The following is a 13,013-nucleotide window of genomic DNA, read 5'->3' on the forward strand; positions in this document are numbered from 1 at the left end:
TCATACAACTCCACTCAGTCTATATGAGACCGCTGGAGACAGCTGCACATTGAACTGTAATGGTTTTGCTGCTGAGAGAGCATTAAAAGAAATCAGTCAGGAGGATCTCACACCCCAAATTATTTATATGTGCGTGTAGCCCTTTCAAAGACAAGGCCAGCAATATCTTTTCATGGCCAGTCTGTTCTTTCATTACTGAGAAATCAGCGTTTGAATTGATATGGAGCTGTCTATGGTAGATCTGAAGCCCGCTTCATCATAGCGCTATTTCCTGCCAAGCACCGCTTCCGCCTGTGTGAGTGACAGGTCCTTTGCCTGAGGTCACACAGCCTAGAAGCAGTCAGACAAGCAGGAGGAGGTGACACTAGGCGCGGAATAGATCTGGGGTGACAGAAGCTTCAGATGTACAACTAGTTCTTCAGCCTCATTTGCATATCAATTGAAACGCTGATTTCTCGGTAAGGGAGGAATGGACCGGCCATGTAAAAAATTACTGCACTTGTCTTTGAAAAGGCTACATGTGCATAGAAATAGCTTGGGGGGGTGAAAGCCTGCTGACAGATTCCTTTTTAGCTTCATTTCTGTGAGGAGGTTGATGAATATTATTCCTAATGGTAATAATTGGTTTCCCTTTAAAGGGAACCTGTCAGCAGGATTGTGCTCAGTAACGTACATACACTGTCAGGTCGGCACCGTTATACTGATTATAATAAGACCTTGGTTGATTAAATCCGTCTTGTAGCTGTTTCTTAATCTTTATTTTTAGTTTTGTGTTAATGCTCTGATAATGCAGACTGCTGACAGGTCACTGATCCCTCCCTGACCTGCCCCCTAGTTTGCATAATGCATACCATCACATACTCAATTTAAAAAAAAAGCTTCTGCAGGCAGGTGCTGGCCGTGGCACCTGCGCTGCAGCATAATCGCATGGTTACTGTGTACTTTTTTCAGATTTACCTGAGCGACGAGAAAAAAAAAAAGTAATTTTGAAAATGGTGCCCGCCGCGCCTGCGCAGTAGCAGCTATCGGTTTGTATAGAGGTCCAATAGCTGCTTCTGTCGCGGCTCCTGCGCAGGCGTAATTCTCTGCCCTGTTGAGGGCAGAGCAAAGTACTGCAGTGCGCAAGCGCCGGGAAAGGTCAGAGAGGCCCAGAGCCTGCGTACTGCAGTACGACAGAAGCAAGGAAGAAGACGTCATCACATGAAGATGGGAGGCACCGGACCCGGACCTGCCACATCCATTGGACCGGACCACCCCCCTTCCCCCAGGTGAGTATAATATACCATGTTTTTCTTAACTTTCGTGTTATATCAGGGGCTTATCTACAGCATTACAGAATGCTGTAGATAAGCCCTAATGGCGGTGGCTGCAGCTTATATGCGAAAAATGAGGGGACAGATTCCCTTTAAAGAACAACCATAAGACGGATTTCATCAACCAAGGTATCATTTTATTCAGTATAACGGCGCCAACCTGACTCTGTAGGTTACTATGCATAATCCTGCTGACAGGTTCCCTTTAACATTACATCTTCTTTAAAGATCAGAAACACTGTCACCTCCATTGCTGTGTTAAAAAAATGGAATATCTCTTTATGCTAAAGGATGTCACTTACCAGTATCCTGTTGTTGTTGTTTTTCTTCTAAAGCTATTAGTAACAATGCTAATTATTCCGTCGTGTTTTATTTGCACATATTTCACACATTTCCTTTTGGTATTCTTTTCTTAACCTTTCTGGAAGGGAAGGAAATGCTGAAAAGCGTTCTCCACCCTTTTCTTGACTTCTACAAACACGATTTAGCTGCATTTTCCAAATATCTAAGATGCTGTACAGCTAGGATTACACAACAATATGAAACGAGGAGTTCAGTGTTCTCTTCTCTTTACCAATTTTAGTATATTATGTTTTACATTTATCAGTTCGGGACCAGAGCTACCTTTTTGCTGCTGAGTTCCTATCCTATGATCGTTCTGAAACTTGAGAAAATCTTGCAGGATAACTAATATTTATTTTAAATGCTCTCTGGATAGCCGTGGTCACTGCAGGGTGCTTACACATGAAGGCAAAAAGGTTAACAGTAACCAGGTATATAACGTATATCTAACTGATTGGTGGGGGGTGCCAAGTATCGGGCCTCCACCAATCTAAGATGCCGTATTTTTCGGACTATAAGACGCACTGAACCATAAGATGCACCCCAAATTTTGGGGTGGAAAATAGCAGAAAAAAGGTTTTTATAAGATGGGGGTCCATCTTATTGTCTGTATTTAAGATATCTTACCTTAAGGCCGGCAGTGGTAGAGCGGGGTCACAGAAGGCATAATCCCTTCCTCAGGATTCCGGCGGCGGCAGAAGTGGGGCAATGCTGCAGTGCTGGGGTTTGATGCTGCGGGTCCGGTGTAGGCGGTGAGGCAGAGCATGGAGCAGGGGGTCCCTTCCTCAGGATGCCGGCGGCAGAAATGTGGTGATGCCGCAGCCCGGTGTCCACGGCGAACAGAGCCAAATGCATCACCGGTTTCTTGGCTGCAATCTTCCTGAGGCCGCGCATGCGCAGATTGAGATCTTGGCGGCCCTCGGCTTCAGGAAAATGGCCGCCGAGATCTCAGTCTGGGCACGCACAGCCTCCGGTGGCCATTTTCCTGATGCTGAGGGCCGCAGATATCTCATTCTGCTCACGCGCCCCCTCGGCTGCAAGCTGTTATAAAAGCCAGAGGTGGTGCAACAAAATACTAGTGATGTGTTGTACTGTTTTTTTGTATTTGTTTTTCATGATTCCTTAATTTCCTCAGAATTGAGTGACTCCATAATTTTTCCCCTATGCTTGGTTAAAAAAGTAACCATTACTGACTACCACATTTTTTGTTCTTGATTTCTTTTAGTGTTTCTTAAAGCCAGAAAGGTGCCATTTGAAATTACTTTAGTTTTGTGCCATGTCTGTGATCTGCTTTTTTTCTACAAAATTAAACAACTAAATGAACATCCTCCAAGGCCGATGATTACATAATTTTTGCCAGGGGTTGTATAACGGTTAGAAACCGACTCCATGAGGATGGTCTGAGGGCCCGACATCCACAGATAGGAGTTGTGCTCACAGCCCAACACTGTGCAGGACACTTGGCATTTGCCACAGAACTCCAGAATTGGCAAATTCGCCACTGGCGCCTCATGCACTTCACAGATGAAAGCAGGTTCACACTGAGCACATGTGACAAACGTGACAGAGTCTGGAGATGCCGTGGAGAGCAATCTGCTGCCTGCAACATCCTTCAGCATGCCCGGTTTGGCAGTGGGTCAGTAATGGTGTGGGGTGGCATTACTTTGGAGGGCTGCACAGTGTTGGTCTGTGAGCACAACCCCCATCTGTGGATGTCGGGCACTCAGACCATCCTCATGGAGTTGGTTTCTAACCGTTTGTGCAGACACGTGCACATTTGTGACCTGCTGGAGGTCATTTTGCAGGGCTCTGGCAGTGCTCCTCCTGTTCCTCCTTGTACAAAGGCTGAGGTAGCGGTCCTGCTGCTGGGTTGTTGCCCTCCTACGGCCCCCTCCACGTTTCCTGGTGTACTGGCCTGTCTCCTGGTAGCGCCTCCAGCCTCTGGACACTACGCTGACAGACACAGCAAACCTTCTTGCAGTAGCTCGCATGGATGTTTCAACCTGGATGAGCTGCATGACCTGTGTGGGTTGTAGAGTTTGTCTCATGCTACCACGAGTGTAAAAGCACAACCAACATTCAAGTGACCAAAGCATCAACTAGAAAGCATTGGCACTGAGATGTGGTCTGTGGTCCCCACCTGCAGATCCACTCCTTTATTGAGGGTGTCTTGATAATTGCCAATAATTTCCATCTGTTGTCTATTCCATTTGAACAACAGCATGTGAAATTGATTGTCAATCAGTGTTGCTTCCTAAGTGGACAGTTTGATTTCACAGAAGTTTGATTTACTTGGAGTTATATTCTGTTGTTTAAGTGTTCCCTTTATTTTTTGAGCAGTGTTTTTTGGATCACTATGAGTAAGGATTAATAATATAGGATCTGAAATGCATAAGGTTGCAAGAGTTATTTTAATAATGTGCATTTTTCATAATTGTTAATTATGATCCATTCAAAATTACATTTTATTATGTTTTTGTGGATTTTGGAATACTATTTCCTCTGTATTTATCTTCATCAATAACTTAAGCATGGAAAATCAAGTTAATTCTCAAGATCTTTAACCCCTTCCTGACATCAGACGTACTATCCCGTCCATGGGACCCGGGCCCCTATGCCCATAGACGGGATAGTACGTCTAGCGCGATCAGCGGCGCCCACGTGGTGAGTGCCGCTGATCGCGGCCGGGTGTCAGCTGATTATCACAGCTGACACCCGGCACTATGTGTCAGGGGCGGTCACGGACCGCCCCCGACACGTTAACCCCTTGCACACCGTGATCAAACATGATCGCGGTGTACCGGGAGTTAAAGGGAAGCATCGGCAGGGAGGGGGCTCCCTCCGTGCTTCCCTGAGCCCCCCACGGCAGCGCAATGTGCAGCGCTGCTGCGGGGGACTCCTTTCCTCCAGGCCCCCGAATCCAAGATGGCGACGGGGGCCTTCGGGGGCCTGGAGGAAGCTGGCTTCCTCAGTGCCTGCAAAGCGCAGGCATGAGGAAGCCTTGTGCACTGCCTGTGACAGATTGCTGATCTGTCACAGTGATCTGTGATGTGACAGATCAGCGATCTGTCACAGGACAGTGATATCCCACCTGGGACTATGTAATAAAGTAAAAAAAAAAATTAAAAAAAGTGTAAAAATAATTTTAAAAAAATCGCCAAATAAATTAGTAAAAAAAAAAAAAAAAATATTCCCCAATAAATTCATTTTTTGAAAAAAAAAAAAAAACAAAAAACAATAAAAGTACACATATTAGGTATTGCCGCGTCCGTAACGACCCGCCCTATAAAACTGTCCCATTAGTTAACCCCTTTAAAAAATAAAAATAAAAAACGAAGCAAAAAATAATGATTTATTATCATACCGCCAAACAAAAAGTGTAATAACGCGCGATCAAAAAGACGCATATAAATATCCATGGTACCGCTGAAAACGTCATCTTGTCCCGCAAAAAACGAGCCGCCACACAGCATCATCAGCGAAATAATAAAAAAGTTATAGCTCGCAGAATAAAGCGATGCAAAAATAATTATTTTTTATATAAAATAGTTTTCATTGCATAAAACCGACAAAACATAAAAAAACGACCTAAATGAGGTATCGCTGTAACCGTACTGACCCGAAGAATAAAACCGCTTTATCAATTTTACCGCACGCGGAACGGTGTAAACGCACTCCCCCAAAAGAAATTCATGAAACGCTGGTTTTTGTTCATTCTGCGTCCCAAAAATCGGAATAAAAAGCGATCAAAAAATGTCACGTGCCCGAAAATGGTAGCAATAAAAACGTCAACTCGTCCCGCAAAAAATAAGACCTCACATGACTCGGTGGGTCAAAATACGGAAAAATTGTAGCTCTCAATATGTGGTGATGCAAAAACTATTTTTACAATAAAAAGCGTCTTTTAGCGTGCGACAGCTGCCAAACATAAAAACCGCCATAAATAGTAAATCAAACCCCCCGTTATCACTCCCTTAGTTAGGGAAAAATAATAAAATTAAAAAAATGTATTTATTTCCATTTTTCCATTAGGGCTAGGGCTAGGGTTAGGGCTTGGGTTAGGGCTGAGATTAGGGTTAGGGGTGTGTTGGGGTTCGGGTTGGAGTTAGAACTGTTTGGGCACATCAGGGGCTCTCCAAATGCAACATTGCGTCTGATCTCAATTCCAGCCAATTCTGAGTTGAAAAAGTCATATGGTGCTCCTTCCCTTCCAAGCTCTGCCATGCGCCCAAACAGTGATTTACCCCCACATGTAGGGTATCAGCCTACTCAGGACAAATTGCAAAACAATTTTTGGGGTCCAATTTCTCCTGTTACCCTTAGGAAAATAAAAAATTGGGGGCAAAAATATCATTTTTGTGGAAAAAAATGATTTTTTTATTTTCACGTCCGAGCGTTATAAACTTCTGTGAAGCACTTGGGGGTTCAAAGTGCTCACCACACATCTAGATAAGTTCCGTGGGGGGGTCTAGTGTCCAAAATGGGGTCACTTGTGGGGAGTTTCAATAGTTTAGGTACATCAGGGGCTCTTCAAACGCACATGACACCCGCAGACCATTCCATCAAAGTCTGCATTCCAAAATGGCACTGCTTCCCTTCCGAGCCCCGACGTGTGTCCATACAGTAGTTTTCTCCCACATATGGGGTGTCAGCGTACTCAGGACAAATTGGACAACAACTTTTGCGGTCCAATTTCTCCTGTTACCCTTGGGAAAATGAAAAAATTGGGGACTAATTGATCATGTTTGTGGAAAAAATACGATTTTTTTATTTTCATGCCCGGGCATTATAAACTTCTGTGAAGCCCTTGGGGGTTCAAAGTGCTCACCACACATCTAGATAAGTTCCTTAGGGGTTCTCGTTTCCAAAATGGGGTCATTTGTGGGTGTTTCCACTGTTTAGGTACATTAGGGGCTCTCCAAAGGCAACATGACACCCGCAGACCATTCCATCAAAGTCTGCATTCCAAAACGTCACTACTTCTCTTCCGAGCCCTGACGTGTGTCCATACAGTAGTTTTCTCCCACATATGGGGTGTCAGCTTACTCAGGACAAATTGGACAACAACTTTTGGGGTTCAATTTCTCCTGTTACCCTTGGGAAAATAAAAAAATTGGGGAATAATTGATCATGTTTGTGGAAAAATACGATTTTTTTATTTTCATGCCCTGGCATTATAAACTTCTGTGAAGCCCTTGGGGGTTCAAAGTGCTCACCTCACATCTAAATAAGTTCCTTAGGGGGTCTAGTTTTCAAAATGGGGTCATTTGTGGGGAGTTTCCACTGTTTAGGTACATTAGGGGCTCTCCAAAGGCAACATGACACCCGCAGACCATTCCATCAATGTCTGCATTCCAAAACGTCACTACTTCCCTTCCGATCCCCGACGTGTTCCCATACAGTAGTTTTCTCCCACATATGGGGAATCAGCATACTCAGGACAAATTGGACAACAACTTTTGGGGTCCAATTTCTCCTGTTACCCTTGGGAAAATAAAAAAAAATGGTGACTAAAAGATCATGTTTGTGGAAAAAATACGAATTTTTTATTTTCACGCCCGGGCGTTATAAACTTCTGTGAAGCACTGGGGGGTTCAAAGTGCTCACCACACATCTAGATAAGTTCCTTGGGGGGTCTAGTTTCCAAAATGATGTCATTTGTGGGGGGTTTCTACTGTTTAGGTACATCAGGGGTTTTCCAATTGCGACATGGTGTCCGATCTCAATTCCAGCCAAAAACGTCAAATGGCGCTGCTTCCCTTCCGAGCTCTGCCATGCACCCAAATAGTGGTTTACCCCCACATGTGGGGTATCAGCGTACTCAGGACAAATTGCACAATAACTTTTAGGGTGCTGTTACCCTTGGAAAAATAAGAATTGAGGGTGAAAATATCATTTTTGTGGAAAAAATATGATTTTTTAATTGTACGGCTTTATGTTATAAACTTCTGTGAAGCCCTTGGGGGTTCAAAGTTCTCACCACACATCTAGATAAGTTCATTAGGGGGTCTAGTTTCCAAAATGGTGTCAGTTGTTGGGGGTTTCCACTGTTTTGGTACATCAGGGGTTTTCTAATCGCGACATGATGTCCGATCTCAATTCCAGCCAAAAACGTCAAATGGCGCTGCTTGCCTTCCGAGCTCTGCCATGCGCCCAAATAGTGGTTTACCCCCACATGTGGGGTATCGGCATACTCAGGACAAATTGCACAATAACTTTTAGGGTCCTGTTACCCTTGGGAAAATAAAAATTGGGGTGAAAAGATCATTTTTGTGGAAAAAATATGATTTTTTTAATTGTACCGCTGTACGTTATAAACTTCTGTAAAGCCCTTGTGGGTTCAAAGTTCTCACCACATATCTAGATAAGTTCCTTGGGGGGTCTAGTTTCCAAAATGGGGTCACTTGTAGGGGGTTTCCACTGTTTAGGTACATCAGGGACTCTCCAAATGTGACGGCGTCCGATCTGAATTCCAGCCAATTTTGCATTGAAAAAGTCAAACAGCGCTCCTTCCATTCTGAGCTCTGCCATGCGCCGAAAGAAATCAGGTATCAGCGTACTCAGGACAAATTGCACAATAACTTTTGCAGTCCAATTTCTCCTGTTACCCTTGGTAAAATAAAAAAAAATTGAACCTGAAGTATTGTTTTCGTGAAAAAAAGTTAGATGTTCATTTTTTTTTTATAAATATTCAAAAAAATTCCTGTGACGCACCTAAAGGGTTAATAAACTTCTTGAATGTGGTTATGAGCACCTTAAGGGGTGCAGTTTTTAGAATGGTGTCACTTTTGGGTATTTTCTATCATATAGACCCCTCAAAGTGGCTTCAAATGTGATGTGGTCCTAAAAATAAAATGGTGTTGTAAAAATGAGAAATCGCTGGTCAACTTTTAACCCTTATAACTTCCTAACAAAAAAAAATTTTGGTTCCAAAATTGTGCTGATGTAAAGTAAACATGTGGGAAATGTTAGTTAGGCTAGTTTCACACTTGCTTTTTTTTGCAGCGCGTTTTTCCCGCAAAAAAACACATTGAAAAAACGCATACAAAAGCATACAACTGCTGCGTTTTTTTCAAGCATTTTTATGAGCATGCATGAAAAAAACGCAGCGTTTTTATGCGTTTGTATGCGTTTTTAGTGCGTTTTTACCGCGTTTGCGTTTTTTCCAAACATTAGGTGGCCCCTCACACTAACCCAAACCATGACTTTACTAACCCTAACCCTTAACCAAACCATACCTTAACCCTGACCCTAACCCTTAACCAAACCATACCCTGATCCTAACCCTGACCCTAACCCTTAACCAAACCATACCCTGATCCTAACCCTTAACCAAACCATACCCTGATCCTAACCCTAACCCTAAACCCCCTTAACTAATCCTAACTCTAACCCAAACCCCTAAATTCCATTGTCTAAACTAATGGTAAAAAAAAAAACGCATGTGCAAAAAAACGCATACATAAGCATGCCAATGCGCACATATGCTCACCATAGACTTATAATGGGTGTCTTGCTGTAAAAAAACGCATTGCGCGCGCATGCGTTTTTTTGAGGCAAGTCGGACGCCCAAAAAATGCAACAGGTTGCATTTTGTGCGCCCGAGCGCATACCACAAAAAAACGCATGCGCGGAAAAACGCGTACAAACGCATGTGTATGCGCACATAAGCGCATCCCATGCAAAGTATAGGAAAAAAAAACGCATGCGCTATTTAGCGCTAAAATACCGCGAAAAAAAAACGCAAGTGTGAAACCAGCCTTATCAAGTTTTTTGTGTGCCGTATCTCTGTGATTTAAGTGCCTAAAAATTCAAAGTTGGAAAATTGCGAAATTTTCAAAATTTTTGCCAAATTTCCGTTTTTTTCACATATAAACGCAAGTTATTTGAATGAAATTTTACCACTAACATGAAGTACAATATGTCACGAGAAAACAATGTCAGAATCACCGGGATCCATAGAAGCGTTCCAGAGTTATGACCTCATAAAGGTACAGTGGTCAGAATTGTAAAAATTGGCCCGGTCATGAACGTGCAAACCACCCTTGGGGGTGAAGGGGTTAAGGGCTCATAACAATTAATCATAAAGTAATGACATTACATTTTTGGGAAAACCCCCTTTGAGTTTTATTAAACATAAGACCGTTACAAAAAAAGTTATAACAATACTGAAAATAAACCATGCATTAGATTATTTGGCATCTTAATATTTTGTTTGTTCCAATTTCAGATCTATAAACAAATGCTTGATGAAAAAGTTCCACACTTGCTTATTGATGTGCGACCACAGGCTGAAGTGGATATATGTCACCTGGAACACTCTATTCGTATCCTTACTTGTAGAGAATGAGTGATATTTTTGTGAAATATTTCATTTTTGTTAATATATATGATATAAATAGTCATAAAAAGTTTTGAAAAATAAATATATTGGACAGCAGTAGATCCATCTCTTTGATATGTAGATAGTACAGTATAAAGAAGGAGAAGCTGAGCAGAATGATATATGGGTTTGTAGGAAAAGATTCTTTATAACTTGTAATTTATTCCTTGAAATCCCTGGTGTGCATATACACAGGAGTCCAGCGGGTGGTCCTACTAGTGATTGACACCTATCTCTGCATGCACAGTCATATAGGGAAGGCTGCCAATCATACCAAGGATTTCAATTAATAAATGGCAAGGTTTAATGAAACTTTTCCCACAAAAAAAAACTCATTTGGATCAGCTTGTCCGGCTGTAGAATATCCTGCATGGAGATCCAATCCCATTTTCAACATGACAGGTTCCCTTTAACTATCCTTTTTCTCTAAAAGATTTTGTTAGCTGATTTTTGTAATCTAGGTATAATAGCAGATATGGGAATACCCCTTAAAATGATTTTTGCAATTTCCCAATTAATCAGGGCTATGGAAATAATGGAGATGACTGAGCTACACTGTTTCTGTAATTGCCATCTATAGTGACCCTTGTATAGACAAAGATATTCCCATCTCAGCCATGAATGGCTGAGACTAACCCTTTAACTGAGCACTTTTTTTTTCTTAAAGTACTTAAAGATATATCTTTAAGTCAACTGGAAGACAGAAATTTGACTTGGGTCAATGTCCTGACTGAAAGACTATCAGAATTAAACAAGAGCACTAAAGACATGGACAATAAAGGTAAGCCTTAGAAATGGCCCCCTATAGTCCCATAATAATCAGTTTTTTATTCATATTTCTTTACATCATTTTGCAATAAAGCCTGTTAAATTTACTGCATAGTTAATCTGTCCTCCCGGGAATTAAAGGGAATCTGTCATGTAAAAAATGCTAATAACCTGCAGATATGGGTTTTCCCTGCAGGTTAATAGTGTGCTGAAGCTGCTCTGCATCCACTCTGAAAGCCCAGCTACTGGGAGGAAATTAACTTTATTCCTCCATGCAGCCTCCAGCTTTCAGTCATGGGCGCGGCTTCAGTCACTGCTCAGTACATGGTGATTTGCGGCTGTAACTGCCCCCCAACACTGACTGCCAGCTGTGGTCTGTACTGAAAGCCTCAGGCTGCTGGGAGAAATAATGCTCATTTCCTTCCAGTAGCCAGGCCTTCCGGCTTCAGAGCACTATTAACCCTCAAACTAACCCTGTATCCACAATAGCAATAACAATAGCGGTTTCTCACATAGCAGGTTCCCTTGAAGCCTTTCCTCTTCCCATAATGCTGTGTCTCGCACTAAGGCCTCATTCAGATGTCTGATTTTTCAAGTATGCAAAAAATGGTTCAAGTCTCCTCAGTGTGTGGTCAGTGTGTCAGTTTTAGGGTGGTTTCACATTAGTGTTTCAGGCCGCAGCGTCGGCCTGCGCACGGCCGCGGCTAAGCCCCGCCCCTTGCGCGCCTCCGGTAGCTCCGCCTACGGGCGCATGACGCATGAGGTTGCGTTTGGCACTGGTCAGCGCACCGTCAAAAGGACGCATGCGCCGCCAAACACATACCTGCGCGCGGCCTGCGTCCCCAGTGCTAAAGATAGGGGACGCAGGATGCATGCAGCGTCAGGGAGCGGAGCTTAGCCGCGGCCATGCGCAGGCCGACGCTGCGGCCTGAAATGCTAATGTGAAACCACCCTTATCCATTAGTGTTTCAACAGTGATTTTTCACGTGTGGAAAAAAAAGATAATTTGCAAAGCTTCTTCTATCCGTGGCGATGTTAATCACGGACAGCACAAGAAGTACACATTGATGCCATCCGTGTGCTTTTCTCGGACCCATAGACTTATATGGGTAATGTTGATCCATGACTTCAATCAAAAATTGGACACATGGTTCGCAAAAAATCACAGACATGTGAATAGCACCATAGACTATAATGGGTGCGTATTCTACCCTTGAAAAACACAGATGGAGCTCATGCATGAAAAACAGACATCTGAACGACGCCTTAATCTGTCCTTATCTGTCAAATAATGGTTTGATAAATGACCTTTTAGATAATCATTAACCATAATCATGCATGCTTGGCTGAGCAAGTCTGCAATTCTAGTAGATGAAATTATTACCTGTGGACATTCTGTCTTTTCTGTATACTCTTTGTTGAATTTTAACTGGTCTTTAAAGAAGCTCCTCTGATTCTGAAGCTCTGTGTCGCTGCATCCCTCCATTTCACAGATATTCACTGTGCATTGTAGTTCAGCTGGACGTTCCTTCACAGTTTTCTCTGGGGATGCGTGCTCTCACCCCTCGCTCCCAGGCTCCCGCTATGACTGGCAGAGTATGGGACAGAGGGGTGAAAGTGCATGCCCCCAGAGAAGACTGTAAAGAAATGCACAGTTGGACTGCAACACAGAGAATCCACATAGTGCGCTCCAGAATTTAATAAAACATGTTGATCTCTACAAAGGCTGGACACAGCACAAAACAGAAAAGATCGCCAGAATCATGGGAGCGCAGGGATTTTAATAAGTTATTTAACTCAATTTTTTGTGATAGTGACAGATCCTCAGTAAGAGTCTTGTTGTTATGTTCTGACTTTTTGAAGGGGGATGATGGGCCAAAGGAGGTTCACTCCCTCTATCCAAAACCTTAGATTCTGTGGTTGATATGGACTGTGGCATCTAAAGGGTTAAATGAAGGGAGACCAACTTTGAGTCTTCGATTAGTTCAATTAGTGTCTTATGTGCAGCAATCTTCTAGAAGCATCTTCGTGACCATGCGATTTTTCTATTTTTATGCAGTTTTTTTTTCCTCCCTCTCTTTCAAGAGCCATAGCTTTTCTTTTTTTTTATCTTGGTGTCGACTTGGCCCTTGTATTTTTCAAGGCGTGTTATAGTTTTGAATGACATCTGTCGTTATTCTATACACTGTACTAGAAAACGGGGGAAA

General features: G+C 42.8%; 1 protein-coding gene across 1 annotated transcript in view; it reads left to right on the forward strand.

Moving 5' to 3' along the window:
* Positions 1–13,013, forward strand: part of MOCS3 (molybdenum cofactor synthesis 3) — a 121,074-nt gene that overhangs the window by 101,196 nt on the left and 6,865 nt on the right. The window contains exons 11-12 of the mRNA XM_073560129.1: positions 9,886–9,982; positions 10,715–10,819. Of these exons, the coding sequence (XP_073416230.1) occupies positions 9,886–9,982; positions 10,715–10,819 (202 nt within the window). The remainder of the gene's footprint in view (positions 1–9,885; positions 9,983–10,714; positions 10,820–13,013) is intronic.

The sequence above is a fragment of the Dendrobates tinctorius genome, unplaced genomic scaffold (genome assembly GCF_039654945.1).
Source record: "Dendrobates tinctorius isolate UK_male_01 unplaced genomic scaffold, ASM3965494v1 ptg000293l, whole genome shotgun sequence".
Taxonomy (NCBI): domain Eukaryota; kingdom Metazoa; phylum Chordata; class Amphibia; order Anura; family Dendrobatidae; genus Dendrobates; species Dendrobates tinctorius.